Raw genomic sequence first — 19,077 nt, forward strand, 5'->3', positions numbered from 1 at the left:
TTAGTCTGAAGTATTTTGCTTGAGGATGTTTAGCCCCTACTCCCCTGCAATGGCTTTTATTTCTGCTATTACTAAGCATTAAGGTTTTGGTGTGTGTTTGCTTTTTTCTGTACTTCCTTGTTAATAATTTATTTTTATTGACTAAAATATAGTTGGTGTTTGAATACAGTTTTATTTTGTTTGTATATTTTTATCAGATAAAGTATTTCTCAGGCATTCATCCCTGGGCCATCTGGGCACCAATAATGCTTTCCATATTCAAAGCATTTTTAAACCAGCTGAGCCTTTCAACTAGTGCAGTTGAGTAACAATGCTGTCTCTTGCGTTCTTTCTGTGGGGTTGTAGAAGGCCACAGAGAGATTCTTGAAGGGCCTGAATGTTTCAGAAGGGCTGAATACCCATAGATACCACTGACTTCAGTTTGAGGTATGGGGGCTTGTTTGTTTTTAAATATTGCACTATAACTACTAGGATTACAATTCATTATTGCCCAATTTCCCATTTGTGTTAAATGAAGATCAGATCACTGTCACTAGCTAGACATACTATAACAGCTCATAACATGTACTTATGGAAGCTACAGAAAAATGACCTTACAGCTAAAGAGTAAAAACAAAGGCAGAATACATTTCCTCCTGATCCAAAAGCAAGCTGAAACATTATGATTATGTTCAGAAGAGGGAGGAGGTCCACACAAACGTTAACCAGTTTATTACAATATTAAAAATGATTCCATAATTATGCAAATAGCACTTCTGAGAGAACCACCAAAATGGATGAGTAAAGATAATGCCTTCCAAGCGTCGGCAAGTACAGATTGTCCCAACTGTCATGAAGTTTCACAGAAATGTCAGGACTAGGGCAAGCTCCATATCTGTACCTGTATGTGAGGTTCCTGAAATGATCAGCAGTGAAACTTCACTGCCAGCTTGTGGCATTTCTCTCATACAAATAGACTTTAAAAGTAATGTACTGTACACATTACACCAAACTCTGGAAGTCTGGGTAGGAACTCATGCTCTATATAGATTGCCTGTTGACCATGTGTCTCACAGCTTGACTATCAGTATTAAAGCTACCATTTTATTAGCCAGATGTTCCATCACCTTACATGTGGGATGTATTTTTCACTCAAGTCAAAGCTGCATTTAAAAATTGCTCAAAAAAGGGAATGTGATGCAAGCTATGAAATCGTATCAGCTACAAAAGGATACTAAATATAAACCCTAAAGCCAGTGAAAAGATGACCACTGGCATAGTCATACTCCTACTGAAATTAAATGTAAAACAACTGCTAACCTCAGTGGCAGCAGGCTAAGACCACCTGATATTACATATCTGGAAATGGCTGACTGCTCGTTGACAATACTTCAGTCACAGGCGCAGGAAATATGAACATGATTTCTGAAAGAACACCCCTTGAAGAGCATGTTTTGAAGGTTTCTTTTTATTTCTTCTAGAAATGTTTTCCTATGGTTAGCACACACTCTCTTGCAAAGGAATTTTAGCAAAAAAAGAATAAAGTCTGTGATTCCACACATATTTAGGGACTCCTCTATGTTAGCAGCCCTATTCTGAGGGATTAGAGAGATGACAGTGAAATTGGCTATGCACAAATTGCTGTAAAAAATGAACAAGCTAAAACAGTTCACACATTTATTTCCATTTTAGGAAACTTTGGTGTTTCTTGGTACTATATACTGAGCAAGCCATAACATGGGTACCTATTTAAATGTGCAAATAACACAAGACATTTCCAGGCTTCTGTTTATTTTTAAAGACCCTGCTTAAAATCAAGTGCCTCTTGTGGTTCCTTCTAGAACACCGTGTGTTTAGGCCGTGCCTGCTTGTTAGTACCTAGAACCTTGCAAAAGCAATTAAATAATCAAGCTGCTGATTGTACATTCTGGCTGCTATTTAAACCATTTAATCCTGGGTTTGTGCTGTCTACTACATAGAGTGGTGAAGCAAGTTGATGTTCAGGTGTTGACTGAGATGGGCTTGCAAGATTAGCAGAACCCCATGCATATCAGTCACTTTCTGGTTGCCAACCGGGTCTACCATATGCACCTTGGACTGTAGCTAATACAATATGCAAGAAACGTGACTGCGTGTCTTTTACATTTTATATACTGGAAATGCCATAGTCCTAACTTTTGCTGTAAGTTTTTTTTATAAGCTTCAGGCTCAACTGCTTTAGGAACACACTTTGGAGTCCGTTGTCTTCATTGACTCAGCGTAGTCAATAAAATAGAAGCATAATTTTTTTCTTGTACTCAGTGTACATATTCTCGAACTGCAAGTTCTTTTAGGGTAAATACTTTTGCCTGGTGTCTTTTTGCCTTGATTTCTTCCAGTTTCTTTTGCAAGGATACAAAGTCCTTCCCAAGTTCATATGCCAAAGTGATCATTGTCTCTAGCAATGCGGTATAATACTTATGGCTGGTGCGCAGCTGTAGGCGTAATAAAGCCTTTTCTCCATATTCATAGGCACTTCGTGGGTTCTCCAGGTCTTTGTGACACACAACAATAGCACAGAGTGTAGAGACTATTAAAAGAGGGTTGTGTTTTGTCAATTTTTCTTGCAAAGCAATTGCTTGCACAAGTATTTCCAAAGCTTTAGCGTATTGTCCTCCTCTCAGACACCCATAACCTTCCTCCAGCTCTGGTCTCACGAAGAAGTCTATAAATTTTTTGGATCTCTGGACATATTTCATGGAATACATAATTCTCAGGTAGTCCTTGAAGGCTAATTTTCGCTCATTGATTATTTCCTCTGTGAAGTTACCAGTCAGAGTTTTTTTAGGAAAGGTCACATCTTCCATTTCTTCACTAAAATCCTCCAAAAGATTTTTGTGCAGTTTTTCAAAATCTGAATAACGACGCTCAATGACAGATTTGTTGACATCAAAACTACCTGTCTGGATGACAATGACTTTGTACATCTAAAGCGGGGGTAGAATAAAAAACAAAAAGCAGTAAGATTTGCAGCCTTGTTATATCAAGTTATTATCACACAGCAGCTTCACATTATTTTAGATGTAACTTTGGCTTTTTTTGGATTGGAATTTTGCCCTGGTTCTAGTTACAGAGGGGTTTTGCACTGTTGGAGCTATAAATATGGACAAGGAAGGCCATGATTTGTATCAGTGGAATGTGTGTTGGCTTGAAAGATCTTTGGTAGTGCAAACTGCATCACTTTAGATCTAAATGTAGCAGTCTAGATCTTATGTACATTTTGGGCTTGCACTGGCAATATGACATCTGAGACTGGCAATCAATTCCCACAATTAGAGCAGGTTCCTCCAAAAGATAAGATTTATGAGATGGGTGTTGACAAGTCATTTGTTCCCATCCACTAATGTTTTAGACTTTTGAGAGACGTTTTTGCATGAATGTAAGTCTTTGACTTTAATAGGTGATTCAGCACAATGCTGAATGGAGACTTTAAATTGGTAAACTCAATTTGCTCATAACAGTTAAATATATGAAGTAATATGGGGCATTAATGTAACTACTTCTTTTGTAACAAATACAGCTGATACAATCAATCATCCACAAACTGCATGGATTTCCCAGACCTCATATTGAATATAACATATTTTTTATTTCTTGTAATAGTTAGAAATGTTATTTGTAGCTCACATTTCAAGGGATTTCTGGGCATTATTAAGGCTCTGAATAGGAGAGACCTGGTGGGAACATCTGATATATGCAAAATGACACAGAGCACTCCAGAGACATTTTTCTCTAACTTATTGTCCTACTATACAAGCCCTGCACCTTTCCAAAAAATTGGTAAAAGAGAATACAACATTTGGATAACAAACTGTTTGCTATCCTAGACCTTTCACTAACAACTGGTGGAAGAACATTAGTAACAATTTACCAGTACTCAAAGGTAAATTCATCTCTATTTTGCACTAAATTTATATTAAAGACAGCTTAATAAACATGACTAAGTAAAAAAGCCCATTAAAGTTGAAGAAGTCTCCTTTGGTTGTGTAAGTCAGTGTAATTCTGTGCTAGTCAGGTGAGCTTTGCCTATTTACACCAACTGAGAGTGTGGTCAATTGACTTCAGTGTGCTTTAGATTAAGTCAGGACACTGTTCATATACGAGCTCATCCTGTTCCCTTTGATTTAAACAGGATTAGGTTTGAGTTTACGGTTTGCTCAAGTCATTTGTTCCCTTTTGCTGGGCATTGGATGTTGCAAAACATCAGTAGAATAAGAACCTGTCTCATTCTGTTGTCGTTCACTTTTAAGCCTGATAAATCATCATTAAAGCAAGCTTTTCTGAAGCTTCCCAAACCTGAGCTGCCATTGTTCTGATCTCTTTTCATTCATTAACACTGAGATTTTCCTACACTTTGCCCTGCTGATAACACAGTACACACTATTTATGTATATCCAAAACAATATTGAAAGACAGCAAGAGAACTGTACAGAACATAAACTGATGATGATTTAAGAAATCTGACTATCAAGGGTAGCTTAGTGAATAATTCACAACTACTAGATGAACTTATGTTCTCTTTGTGGAATGACCAAGCGGAAATGGAGATTTCATATAATAAAATCACTCAAATTTGCTCAACATTTTTTTGGTAAAGTAAAACATGTTTTTCATGTAGTTAGTTGCTTGAGTTCTACCATCCTAAGCAAAGCAAATAGTAACTTATTCCTCAGTTTTATTGAAGCTAATGGGGTTACTCAGAGTCTGATAATATTCAGCCTGTGTAAGAGTAGCAGAACCTATATAGATTTAATAAGATCACATGAGCTAAGACACGAAAAACTTTCATTGTATCAAACAGCTGATTACCATTCTAGTAGTATTCTATTATCTATTACTACTACTATTCTAAGACTGAAGTTACATATTACACATAGACAGTATTAAATTTGTGTGATGTTACATGGCGTTACAGTTAGAATGTGCTGTAAGCAGTTGCATGTTAAGAGCTAATGCTGTTTCTTGCCTGCACAGCTCTGAATTGCCATTGGAGGGCTTATAAGCAGGGGTGTAGCTATGAGCCAGGACATCTGGACTCTGTCCTTGTTTTGGGTAGGGGTAGAGGCTAGGAGAAGTGCATGCTAGGATGCTGGAGGACCACAAATTTATTTAGGTTGTGGAACAGACTAAAGTTACTACCCTAACATGAGCCAGGTAGCATGGCCCAGAGCTAATCCTTGCATGAGGTGACATAACTTTGAGGTGCTCAGAGGGCACTTAGTAGGAGTTAATGAGCTTAACATTTGAACATTTGCACTCAAGTGCCCTTAGCATGTTCTAAGTATAACACGTAACTTCTCCCTAACAGTAGTCCTACTGAACTCAGTAACATGAGTAATATGAGTATTAATAATGTAATTCCAAGATATTTGATAGTGCTTTCCATTTCTAAAAGTGCTTTATAAAGAAGGTAAGTAAGTGTCATTATTCTAATCTTACAAGTAAGGCAATTGAAACACAGGTTATCACTTGGCCAAGATAATCCAGACTGGGAGGCTAGCATCATGACTGGAGATAGAACTATGTTTTTCCAGATTATCACAATTTGACTTGGTTCACTTAATATTTACAGTCATTCAGAATGTGAGAAAAGTAAGGTTAGAAGGGCCCTTGGAAGGTCTACTAGTTCCCGTCTTCCCTCTTCATGTTTTTTATAACAAATAGGGCAAACTTTGGAGTTCTGTGCATGCAAGAGGATCCATGCCAAAACTGATCTATTTGAAAATGCAAAGTTTTAAGCTCTGTCTGCAAAGAAGTTTTCACTTGTGCCACTTTGGCTCTCCAATGTGGACAGGCTGTGTTGGCACAAGACAGAGTTTACATGAGTATAACCTAGTTCCTTACATCAGCATAACCTCACTGATGTATTTGCATTGGCATGAATTTTCTTAATACACAAGGAGGAACTTGGCATGTTGGAAAAAATGTATAATTTTTTTCACTGCTGCAGACTTGATTGTCAAAGGCATTTTAGGGCAAGATTCTGGCAGCTGTGCTTACATTGAGTAGTGTCTTAGTTTGTGAGTACGTTGCTGCTCAGTATAAGCAAGGACTGTAAAACTTGGCCATGAGCAAGGCCTTCATGAAAAGACCCATGCTGTTCAGACCCCTCCAGAGTGAATAAAAATTAATGATCATGCTACGTATTCATTTGGTAGCTTACCACATATTTAGAGAAGTGCTGTTCTACAATTCTGGCTGATGGAATTTCAAAAAGGAGTCTGACTTGTCTATAGCGGCGTTTCTCATTTCCCCAGTATTCTTGAAGCTCCTTAGTTGTCATTGAAGAGTGAGGGCTCAGGGCCTCACTGGTATCTGAAACAATATGCTTAATATTTCATACTACAGCCAGTGTATTTGGGGAAAAACCAAAAACAAAACCTCCTGTAAATTCTCCAGGGAAGTAAGAGAATTTTCTGATTCCATAATTCCATTAGTAATATGTATATCACTACTGTAAGACTGCTAAAATACATCAGTTGATTGCTAATACGAACAACTTCTGCACACCTGAGACTACCATACCATTTTGAAAATGGAAAGGAAATATTTTGCCTGCCAAATGTAACCTTACTTACATGATGGCAACAACTCTGTTTGCCTCACAAAAAACACAACAGGCAAAACAATATACATAGGTATAATTAAGCTGGGTTGCAACTTCAGGCACAATCTTGAGAGAGAGAGATGATATATGTAACTTGCACTCAGTCAGGAGGAGCCACAGGAAACCAGGACTCATTCACACTTCTCCCTAGTGGGGCAGAAACATGGGAAGATGAGGTAGTCTCTCAGTAGCCTATATCATCAGCTCTTCAAATTCCTGCAGTCAAGTAGATGGTTTGTCTGGCGAGTAGATGGCTGGACCTGCAATCACACCCTTCCTACCTACTCCAAGGGGGAAGGGCCACGTAACTATTAAAGGGGAGAAAGAGAAGTTCTTACTGCTCCTGCTCCTTTGTGTGGAGCTATAATTTTGCCTATGGGGTATAACTGAAGCCAGAATGTCATTAGTTTTACATTATGAATGGATGATTACTTTGAAGGGAAACTTGGATCAGCAATGGTAGACGCATCTCAGCCTTTGGAGATGATTTTAGAATCTGAGCACTTCTGTTGAGATAGGCTGAGGTAGCAAAGTGGGCAATGCATGAGTAGGACATCATTACAACTGCTGTTTCTCATAGACCAGGGGTGTCAAATTTATCCAGCCACAGGGCTGAATGAGTGGCACAGAACCAATTTACAGGCCAGATTAGATCTCCAGACTGGGCTGAGATGCCAAATCTGTCACATGTCCTGGAATGGTTGGAGTGGCCAGAGTGGACACTGTGCTCTGGCCACTTCAGGGCAATGCTGTGTATGGCAACCACTTCAGGCCTGAGGAACCATGCTTTATGTACTAGCTGCTTTGCCACTTTGGAGCTATACTGTATACAGCAGCTACTCAGGATGTGCCAGTGGCTCTTGCATGGAGCTGATGCACGCTGGAGTGGATGCCATGTCTGGCATAGAACTGCAGTGACTGGAGTAGGTGCTGGATGTGGTGTGCCCCACCATATTCCTACCAGTCAACTCTGAGACCCACAGGCAGTATGAGGGAAAAGGGGGAAAGGAGCTGAAAAACTTCCTTGGCTAAACAGGGAAATCCAGGGGAGTCTAAGGGCAAAAAAGAAGGCATATAGGGAGTGGATGCAGGAGAAAGCTACCAAGGAGGAGTATACTTACTTGGCCTGCACTTGCAGGGAGGCAGTTGGAAAGGCCAAAGCAACTACAGAGCTGAGGCTGGCAACACAAATTAAAGACAATAAAAAGCATTGTTTTAGATATGTAGGGAGTAAAAGGAAGGCACAGGACCCCTACTGAACAAGAAGGAGCAATTAGTGACAGACAGGGGGGACAAGGCTGAGCTATTCAATGAGTTTTTTGCCTCAGCGTTCCTCAACAGGGCTCAAGATAAGTCTCCTAATGGGGTCTTAGGTGGGCATCAGAGGGACACCAGCCCACCAACTGTAGATGCTGACTTGGAGCAGAGTCACTTGAATGGACTGGATGTGTTCAAGTCAGCGGGCTGGGATCAGCTGCATCCGAGAGTACTGAGGGAATTGGCTGGTGTCATAGCAGAACCACTGGCACGGCTGTTTGAGTGCTCGTGGCGCTTGGGTCAGGTCCCAGAGGACTGGAAAAGGGTCAATATGGTCCCTATTTGCAAGAAGGGGAGGAAGCAGGATTGGAGTAACTATAGACCAGTCTATAGATCTCCATCCTTGGAAAAGTCTTTGAAAAGATTATGAAGGATCATATTTGTGGGAGTCCAGCAGGAAAAGTAATGCAGCAGGGAAACCAGGATGGATTTGTAGCAGGTAGATCATGCCTGACCAATCTGGCTTTCTTTTATGACAGTCACAAAATGCTTAAATGCAGGAGTAGAGGTGGATGTCATTTTCTTGGACTTTAGCAAGGCCTGCGATATAGTATCTCATCCTATTCTCATAAATAAATTAAAAGGCTGTGACATAGATGTTTACATGGTCTGGTGGGTGGGAAATTAACTTAGCTGTAGCATCCAGAGAGTGGTAGTAGACAAGTCAGTAGTGACCTGGAAGGATGTGGGTAGTGGGGTCCTGCAGGGTTTGGTCCTTGGACCTGTACTCTTCCATATCTTCATCAGTGACTTGGATGTGGGTGTGAAGTCTACTCTGTCCAAGTTTGTGGATGATACTAAATTGTGAGGTGAAGTGCACACTCCGGATGGTAGGGAACAATTGCAGGCAGACCTGGACAGGTTAGAAAAGTAGGCAGTACACAATAGCATGTAGTATAACAAGGACAAGTGCAGAGTGCAGCACCTAGGGCACAAAAATATCCAGCACACCTACTGGCTGGGAAGTGACCCTCTCAGCAGCACAGAAGCTGAAAGGGAGCTTGGAGTCATAGTGGACTCCAAGATGAACATGAGTTGTCAGCATGATGAAATTACCAGCAAAGCTAACCACACTTTATCATGCATCAGTAGATGCATGACAAATATATCCAAGGAGGTGATACTTCCTCTCTCTGCAGCATTGGTCAGACTGCAGTTGGAGTACTGCATCCAGTTTTGGGCACCGTACTTCAAGAAGAATTTTGATAGACTCAAGAGGGTCCAGAGGACAGCCACTCATATGGTCAGGGGCTTACAGGAGAAGCCCTATGAAGAGAGACTGAGGGACCTGGATGTCTTCATCCTCCACAAGAGAAGACTGAGAGGTGATCTTGTGGCCGCCTACAAACTCATTAGGGGGATGCAGCAAGGGATCGGAGATGCTCTGTTCACCAGTGCGCCTCTTGAGGTAAGAAGAAACAATGGTCACAAACTGACATAGAGCAGATTTAGGCTAGATATCAGGAAAAACTACCTCATGGTAAGGGTGGCCAGAATTTGGAACGGGCTTCCAAGGGAGGTGGTGCTCTCCCCTACCTTGGGGGTCTTTAAGAGAAGCCTGGATAGGCATCTGGCTGGAGTCACCTGGCCCCAGCACTCTTTCCTGCCTAGGCAGGGGGTTGGAGTTGATGATCTGTTGAGGTCCCTTCCGACCCTATCATCTATGAATCTGTGAATCTATGGATTCCTTACTTTACCCACCTTGCTATTTTGATTCAAATCTCATTTTATAGGAGCTAGAAGGATAGCGTAGTTTTTTCTTAAATGTATAGTTTTTTATACTGTACACAACAGCTTTGCAGAAAAACAAGACCAAATTTGAATCTACTATACTACTACTACAAATAATAATAGTGACTGCTTTGGAGATCTTAGCCACAGTTAGTGAACACAAACTTCCTTGCTCTTTGTATCGCCAACCTCTGGTCCTCTGACTTTGAGAGCCTATCCCTGGAATCGAATGGGTCTTTCCATTATCATTTACATTCAGCCCTCTGTCTCTTTGCTGAGACTGACAACAGATAGTAGTCAAACATAGATCTTGTGCTGTATGTGAGATCTTACCCGAGACTATCACTTTATTTTATACGGATCACTTAAACTAATTTTGATTACTTCTGTGTAACTTAGGCCTGAAATAAGTTTTAGGACCAGGATTTTGAAATGAAAACTGTGTGAGAGTGAGAAACGCAGAAAGAAAAAAAACTGATATACCACTGTGTTACTGCAGTCATATGTCATTATAACACAAACTTCAGTAGAATTAAAGCAATGTAGAACTGTCATAATGCAGGAATGAATCAGGCGCACAGTTCTTAAATAAAATGATCAATAACATTGACTGGGGGCATGGAAAATTAGTTGAATGTAAGGATGAAATCTAACCTGGAAGGCCAACATTTTCTGGATTTTCATTGTCTGGTGGAAATGAATTTGCAATTTCAATTGCATTTTCTTCTTCATCTGACTGAGTGATTTCAGAAAATGTAGTAATATCTGTTCGAGTTTCTAACTGAGGTTCTTCTGTTGTGTAGCACTGGTCTCGGTCCATTGCAAAGCTGTCGGAGACGGAATGCAAAAATGTACCCTTATTATCAAACAAGTTAAGAACTCTAGGTTTATTCAAGGTAATAATTTATTTCATGAAGGTGGGGCTTGCTGTAACTGACTGAGATCCATGAAAAGAATGACACTGACCTCTTTGAACTCATAAGAACCATAGAATTCCTGTTGCTTTAAATCTAGGTAATTATAACCAAAATTAAAGTGCTGTGTGTTCTAGAAATATCAGCAATAACTAGCAGCAAAGGGCTGCTCCTGCTACCACTGAAAGTATTGGGAGCTATTTTGTCAGAGCAGGGCAGGGAGGCTTTGTGCCACTGCTGGGAGCCCCATGCTGGCTGCACAGCCATGGGAAGGTGCCCCCTTCCCACCCAGCAGCAGTGTGGGGCCCAACTCTGTGGCACTGCTGCTGCTGGATGGACAGGGGGCACCTCACTGTGGCAGTGCAGCTGGTGTGGGGTTCCCGGCAGCAGCACCGAGTATCCCTGCTTGCTAGTGTGGGGTCCTACCTGCTAGGTGGTGGAGGCCCTGAGGGAAGGACAGTAGGGCAGGGAGTCCCAAGCCTGCATCAGGCAGCCTGCATCCGCCCCTCCCCATTCCCCCAAGAGCTTGACTCCAGATATGCTGCCCATGGGGTGTGGGGTGGAAGCCGGGCTCCAGACTCTACTCTGGCCACAGCAACTGCCAGGGCTTGGTGCTGCAGTGGGGGGACAGGGGTCTGTGGGCCCTGGTCCTGGTCCCATAGCCCTTGCAGCTGGGGGCCCCCTCAGCTGTGGGGTGTGGCCCACATAACATTGAGAGCTGCAAATGCAGCCCACTACAGCAAATAGATTGAGAACCACTGCTCTAGAGTGTAGGGTAAAAGGCTCGCAAACTTAAAGTAGTGTTATAAATTTTCCATTTTATCTGATGGGCATATCATCTCTAGCAATGCCTAGGCAGGAGGAGAACTGAGGCTTCTATTTATTATGCAGAAGCATATTCTACTCATTCCCTTTGCTTGTATGTTGCAACCTTGTGGTTGCAAGGTGGCTTGTGCCAGAGTTGGGCTTGTAAACTCTGTGCCACTAGACTCGTCTTTACTGCATGTTTGTATGGGGAGGTCCTAAAGCTTAGGGCTCCTATACATGTGCATGGAGCCTGCTCTGAAAATCCAGTGCATTGGAGCAGACACTATTAATCGAGTCTGCTGGAGCACAGAAACTGACACGCTCCAGGACCCTTCTGTGTCACGTGTATCAGTGTGTCTGCGCTGAAAAAACGGCGGCGGGGCACTTTGGGATAAAACACGTTCAATGACCTTCAGTTCAGAGCACCCCACCACCATTTTTTCAGCATGGGGACACTGATACACATGATGCATGACACTTTTAATTAGCATGGCTCACTAATTAAAGTGCCCAGTGCCAGGTCCAACATCACATGTAAAAATGTCCACAGAGCCTATCAAGAACTATAGTAATTTCAGTGACAGCTATTTGTACTATCATATTGTTACACTAATAGTGAAAAAATTCTAAGAGCCTCTGGCAACTTCACTGTTGATTTCTGTTTAATTAGTTAGGCAATAGGAACTTTTTGCTCACAACTGGCTGAAGAAAAGGAGGAAAATAAGTAATATAGGAGAAGTTTATTTTAAAAAAGTACTCTTAATCCTGTTGCAGAATAAAATGAAGAGGGCCTTTTGGAGGAATAAAGAGCTAAGGTATATATGGGAAGTTTGTGCTGGTGCAGACTGCTTGGTTCTTACTTCTGCAATATTTATACAAAGTGCTTTTCCTGGGCAGTCGCTGAGAAAGCCTGTTTGCAATAGTGGACACAAACATGGGGAAATTCCAACACAGAACTGCTTGCAGTCTGTTCTGTCAATCAGAGTCTGTACGGTTGTAAAAAGGAAAAGCACTTATTTCCCCTGAGGCAGAGGGAGGTAAAGGGGAGCATGTATTCCTTTTCCCTATAGAAAGAACAAGGAGAGTTGTTTGTCTTCTCCCTGACAAGGGCAAGCAGTGTTCCCCAAACATCACTTTTCCACCTTAACAGGAGTCTGATCCAAAGCTTGTTTAAACCAAGAAAAAATCTTTGCAATTATTTCAGTAGTTTTTTGGATCAGGTTATTTTGCCCCAGAGAAAACTGTTCCTTGTAGAGGGTTAGCATTTACAAAGTTTTACTTTTTTTTAATGGGGATATAAAAACAGGAATCTCAAAACATCAGATTAAATTATGTTGAACATCTGCAACATAAAAGGCCCAAAAGGTTCAATTCAAACTGACTTTTAAAAATGCAGATTGATGTGGCACAGTCATTTTTGTTTAACATATAGAAAATATAGTGTTTCAGATATAGAAACTCTAAAAAGAAAACACTGCTTGTAATGAACATCCTGAAATACTGAGAAACAGTTGGAACAAAAGTTGCTGCTGTGTTGATAAACAGAAATGAAGTTTGGGCGAATGTGTGTTGAAAAGTAACAGCATTAGATATGAAAGACTTGTCTATGATTTTTATCATATTAACAATGCAAATTATTTTAGCTAAAGGTTAGACTATTTACAGTAACATCAAAAGACACAGTAAAATGAAACCAGGTTACACAAAGACAATCGGTTACTCTGATTAAATGTTTCAGTGAATGTTTACTATTATTATATAATAAAATATACAGGAGACTCACTTGTAAATTTCTGAAGGGGTTGTAATGGTGAGGAGGTTGTAGTCTATATTATTTCATGGGAGGTTTTGATTTTCAAAACGCAGAAAAACTTGTCTCTCTTTCCAACAGGAATGCTTTATATTATACAAAAGAGGAAGAAGGAAGTCGTACTGAAATCTAACTTCCTTATTCAGTCGACTCAGTGTTCAGTGGGTAGTTAGTTCTCTGAAATCGAAAGGGATTGTACCTGCCTTAAGTAGTTCTTTGAACTGGTTATAGAACAGGATAAGGCCTATTTCCACTGTTGTCACTAGCAAAACTCCATCAGGCTCAAGCAACAACTGGATCAGGTCTCCAATTAAGAGGTATAGTTATTACAGAGACAAACACAAAACTTTATGTGCAAGAGAGCCTTATAATAAATGATATTCTATAATACATGAAATTATATATGTACTGATGGCTAAAGGAAAATAATTGGCCTAAAAACAAAGTATACAGTAGAGCTGGTCAAAAACTGAAAATCTGTTTGTGTGAAAAATTTTAAACTTTCAAAGTGAGGCACAAACAGAACACCCTTAAAATATAGACTTATTACATGGATACAGTTCTGAGTAACCATCTACCTGCATATACACAGTCTATCTGTAATAAAAGACAGTGCTGACTTGGCCTTAAATTAACTCAGATTCAGGCTAAACATAAAACTTGTGTGTTGGGATAGCTATGTGTAACTCTTCTGCAGCAACAGGGCCAAGTTCAATTCTGGGGTATTAAATATATTTTACCTTGGCTCGAATTGCCACTCAGATTACCTGAAGACATTAAATGAATCACTTGGGTGTCCAATAAAACCAACAACCCTTCCCTCGCAAGCAGTGTAAACACAAAATCCAAATTTATTACAAAGAATACAGAAAAATCAAAAGTGAACACTATAATTGTAAAACACTATAAACTACAAAACAAAGTCTATAGGTGGCACCCTCTTGGGGAGGCTTTAGCCATACCCAGGCAGTCTGGGACTTGGGGTGCCCTCATGGGTAGTTCTGGGAGCCTGCACTCCTACACCTGCCCTTTAGCAATGGGCTGGAGAGGGGGGCCCACACTGGAGAGTCCAATGAGCTGCTCCATGGGTCTACTGCACTGCAGGGAGCTGCTAGAGAGTGTAGGTCTTTCTGCATTGCAAAGGGCCCCTTGTTGCTCCTTGAGAAGGTGTAATGCTGATCTCCAGTTCCACATGGTGGCTTTGAGGGGTTAACTGCAGTTTTCATTAGCAATTGCACCCCAAATTTCTAGTCCTAATCCCAGCTCTGCTGGGGCAAGAAACTGCAAAAGAACTCAAAGAAAAACCAGCCAAATAGCAAAAGAGCCTGAATTGCAACCAGCACCAACCACGCTGCTTGGTCAGGACACAGAGCTACAAAAGCAACATGTGCTAGGCGCAAATTGTGCCAGGCCCCAAGCCAGGCCCAGACATGCAGCAAACGTACAGAGGGGCTCGGCAATACAGCTATGCTGAGACCTAACAACTATGAAACAACAAAAGGGGGGCCAGGCCAATCTTGGCTTGGGCTTGAACTACAGCTAGTGCCCAACTGCACTGCTTGGTTTGGGCATAAACTGCAAAAGGGACAAAAGAAGGCCCAGGCCTATTTCACTGGGCCTGGACTGGGTGTCAAAAAGCAGGCCAGCCTACACAGCACTGAGGCCTGGATAAACAACAAGAAGTGCCAAGGGCAGGCTTCACCCTGGCCCAAATCTACCAGCCGAACATATGGCTGGGGGTCAGCCCCACACACGTGGGCTGAAATGCAACAGCTGTGAACAGCAAAAAGGGCCCAGGCTTATGGCTGCAGCCTAGACATGAAGTCTCAGCTATCCCACCGTGCTGAGACACTACAATCCCCAACACAGGGGTCAGTGACTACCAGGTCCCTGTTCCTGGTCAGTCTGCTGCAGGGATTGATACCCCTGCCACAGCGTCATTCCACTCAAAACCCAGAAAAAACAAAAGGGGAAAGAGGGAGATAATGGGGATCTCAAGCCCTGAGCCAGGTTTTCTCTCCCTGTACATGAGGCTTTCCCTTCACATGGCTATTAATTTGCTTCTCCAGTGAAGAGTAGGGAGATCCCCTACTTCCCCGAATAGGGAGCAGACTTTTCTGGCTTCTTTTTTGGGGGAAATTTTTGTGTGTTTCAAGCCAAATCAGTCAAATCAATTCCAAATCCATGAGTCATTCATGAACCATATATGTTACTACTACTAGCAAACATCTTCCACCCCACCTGGGGCTTCAGATGCTTCCAAATCATTTGGCGGGCATCATCTATGCAGGCCCAAGCCCAAGGCTTGGGGTTTGGATGCCTCTGAATTTTGCTTGCCCTCATACGGACACAGGAGCAAGCTAGGGAGGAGTCTGCCATTTCCATACAGTAGGCATAAAGCCAAGATCTGCCCACTGCAAATGAAAGTGGGAGCTTAGCTATACATTATCTCCACAGGTACTACCCATGCCAGAAAAGCAGTTATCTCCTGTCCCTAGGAAAACCGCCTTAGCGATCACAGCATTTCCCCTGCCAGGTAAGTAGCCTTCAGACTTCAGCAGCCACAAGGGGAAACAGAGAGCCGCAGTCCAGGTGGCCTGAACCTTAAATCTCTTTTCTGACATCATCACTTGGTCCCAATCAAAAGCAGAATTATTTGAACACTGCTAATGCAGACCAATCAATTCAAAGGTGGTCATTGCTCCTGAAGAAGTGGCCAGTCACCCAACTGGTTCCAAAGGTCCCTTGGAGGGAATCTTAGGACAATGGCTTAGACACAATGTTGGGGAGAGGATGTGATCCTCTTTCAGTCCCAGAAAAGGCATAATATACAGCACAAACAAGATATATAGCAACATGAAACCAGAACATACTTTATCACACACAACCCCAAGTGTGTGGGGGTGTTACATACGTTAATTAAGTTTAAAAAATGATCCCTTTAACAGCTAGCACTATTTAGGCAAAAGCCTTAAAGCAGATGCAATTTTACTGGCAGTCATTTAGTTTATATACAGTTATATATAGTCATTTAGTGTCCCCATGTTACTCCATGGGAGGAACGGATTTAAATTATACTGGCAAAAGAAGCCTTCCACTGGCATAAAATGTATCTGCACATGAGGAGATAGGCCCATTCAGCTCTGAGGTACAGCTGTTTCAGCAAACAGGTACTGTTTTCTAGCACAATGATAAATCCTGATAATGACAATGGCAAACAGAAATAATGGATTTCATTAAAATTATCAATATTTAATTTCTTAATATGATCAATATTTAATGCATGGTTAATGTATATATTTAATGTATGTGGCTTTATCTTGATGAGGAAGTGGTGAGGTAGCGGTACATGTTTCAATGTGTTAAGCAAGATCTACATGCTCAGTTATTTCCTAGAATCATAGAAAAGGTTCTATGAAAAAAATTAAAACTAAGCAACTCACTTTTAAATAATCTATAGAAATATATACACACTGTTATTATAAGCATTGTTCTCCAAGTAGAAACATTACTTTCAGACTTGTCAAAAATAATGATTTGGAAATCGGAAAATTCCACACCAATCAAAAGCTGCACATCAGTACAACTCTGATTATTAACAGAATAAAAAAATTATATTTCCTTTACATCCCCTCCATTATTAACACAATAAAATAAAGCATATGAAATGAATCAAAGAGCACAAACATGAGATTTTTTTCACTTTTAAGTCAAAACATTTTGTTTACAGGCAGACCTCAGACTTACAACACAGTTGGTTCCTGAAAACTGCGTCTTACGTAGGAACGTTGTAACTCGGAAACAATTTTCCCATAGGAACAATGTGGCCACCAAACTCTGGGGATTGGTTCCTTTACCATGCTTGACACAGTTGCCCCCAGCTGGTAAGTCTGTTGTGGTGGGAGAGTCAGATCAACGTCCCCGCAGTAAGGGAGGGATTGGGGCTGGTGCTAGGACAGGGGCTGGGGCGAGGGCTGCCCAGCTGGGGTGGGAGGGGTGTGGGGAGGGGATGGGCAGCTTCCACTGCTGCGGGCCACGGGTCTGGGAGCTGCTTGTCTGGTGGTTTGTCTGGCAGCTCTTGTCACTGCTCCCACCGCCGGTCTGGGAGGGCATGGGAAAGAATGTATGCCCTCAGATCTGTGTGTGTGTGTGTGGGGGGGGGGTCAGGGCTAGGGCTGCACTCCAGGTGGGCAGCAGAAGGCACTGGACGTGAGGGCTAGAGTTCCCTCTAAGCTGCCTGGTGTGTGTGGCTGTGCAGGCGTGCTCATGCTGTGCTGCCAGGCACACCTGCATGGCCGCACATACCACACAGCTTAGAGGGAATGCTGGTAGGGGCTATGCCCTCCTGCCACTCACCCAGCTGGGGTGGAGCAGAGCCTCTGCATTGCCTACAGACAAGTGGTACACAGTGGCCAGAGCCACCCTGGCCTTTCTGCGCCTCCTGGATGAGCCACGGCTTCGCCCTGCTCTCCCCACCCTGCCCCAGCTGGGTGAGTGGCAGCCGTGGCAGGGGTAGGGCATGGGGGGGAGTATGCCCCTGGATCAGGGCAGGCGGCAGAGCGGGGTCTATGGGTGGGCTGCAGCCACCCTTAAATTTGCCGTAGCTCCTGCCATGCACCTGGAGCACAGTCCAGTGCAGCGCACGCCCCACATGCCCCACACAGATCTAGGGGCATGCGTTCCCCCATTCACTGTCACCACTTGCCCAGCTGGCCTCACGTAGATCCAGAGGCACATACCTTCTCATGCCCTGCACACCACTTGTCTGGAGGCAGTGCAGCGGCTCTGCCCTGCCCTGGCTGGGTGAGTGGCAGGAGGGCATAGCCCTCGCTCCCAGTGCTTTCTGCCACTGGCCTGGAGTGCAGCCCCGGCCCTGCCCACTCCATGCAGATCTGGTGGCATACACCCTGCCATGTCCTCCTAGACTGGCAGCATGCAGCAGTGGGAGCTGCCCCACCTGCTCCCTGCACCCCCCTCCCTGCCCACTGGGCAGCCCCTGTCCCAGCCTCAGCCCCAATTCCTCCCTCACTGCAGGGGTCTTGATTTGCTCCCCCACACCCCACCACAACACTTACCAGCTGGAGGCAGCTGTGTCCAGCATTGTAAAGTTGAAACCCCATCAGAACCTCCAAAGAGCGTCATAATTTACAAAGGTCATAAGTGCTGTTTGTCATAACTCGACTAGTTGTAAATACTGCCTGTATTTTAGAAGGCAAGGAGAATGAGGAAAATTTACCTTTCTTATTACAAAAGTTCTTCCAATCTAATTTCAACAGTGCATTTGAGTGAATTTTTTTTATTTGGTCAACTGAACACTAATACTTTACACATGCACACTAAAAATAGTAATATAATATTCTGTAGCAAGGGAATGTTTACTGTATGTTTAATACACTTGACTACTCGAAAATTATGGAAGGTTTTAATGAAGGAACATGTTCTATCGTGCATAGACTAAGGCAAGGATACTCATGCACTGGCTCACTCATGATATCTTTGGTATGAAAATACTTTCATTGCCTTTGTCTCAAATTCACAAATGAGTGCATGATTGTAAAAGATGCTACACATGTACCTACCTACCTATACAGATATAAATGGTACTGCATTACTGGGGAAACGGAATGTTAACAGCCCTATAATCCAATGATTGTCAATCAGGGTACCACAGCATCCTGGGGTACTGCAAGATCCTTTTAAGGGTGCTATACAACATTAACAGTTAGGTGTGCAAATGCCTGCACATCATTCATGGGATAAACCCAGAGATTTCAAATAAGAATCCACAGCGTCAAAACATGGGGCGGAGAGACCGGCGCAGCTGAGCCGGATGCGGAGGGGAAGCCCCCCGGATCCCTCTTTGCTGAGCCGGT

At 42.6% G+C, this 19,077-nt stretch overlaps 1 protein-coding gene across 1 annotated transcript; it reads right to left on the reverse strand.

The window, feature by feature from the left end:
* Positions 1-443: 443 nt before the first annotated feature.
* On the reverse strand, positions 444-13,325 carry SNX20 (sorting nexin 20). Its single transcript, XM_019505695.1, has 4 exons — positions 13,178-13,325; positions 10,328-10,500; positions 6,182-6,333; positions 444-2,945 (listed from the first exon to the last, which is right to left on the reverse strand). The coding sequence occupies exons 2-4, from the start codon at positions 10,491-10,493 to the stop codon at positions 2,277-2,279; spliced, it is 987 nt and encodes a 328-aa protein (XP_019361240.1). The 5' UTR covers positions 10,494-10,500; positions 13,178-13,325; the 3' UTR covers positions 444-2,276.
* Positions 13,326-19,077: the final 5,752 nt, after the last annotated feature.

The sequence above is a fragment of the Gavialis gangeticus genome, unplaced genomic scaffold (assembly GCF_001723915.1).
Source record: "Gavialis gangeticus isolate Ggan-Ray unplaced genomic scaffold, GavGan_comp1, whole genome shotgun sequence".
NCBI classification, from domain to species: Eukaryota; Metazoa; Chordata; order Crocodylia; family Gavialidae; genus Gavialis; species Gavialis gangeticus.

What these genes read in the sequence shown, in the direction of transcription:
- SNX20 (XM_019505695.1), bottom strand. Translation starts at nt 10,493, where the DNA reads ATGGACCGAGACCAGTGCTACACAACAGAAGAACCTCAGTTAGAAACT. An exon ending in AGAAAATGTTGGCCTTCCAG is followed by an intron (nt 6,334 to 10,327) that starts GTTAGATTTCAT and finishes ATATTGTTTCAG; the next exon opens with ATACCAGTGAGGCCCTGAGC. An exon ending in AGCACTTCTCTAAATATGTG is followed by an intron (nt 2,946 to 6,181) that starts GTAAGCTACCAA and finishes CCCCCGCTTTAG; the next exon opens with ATGTACAAAGTCATTGTCAT.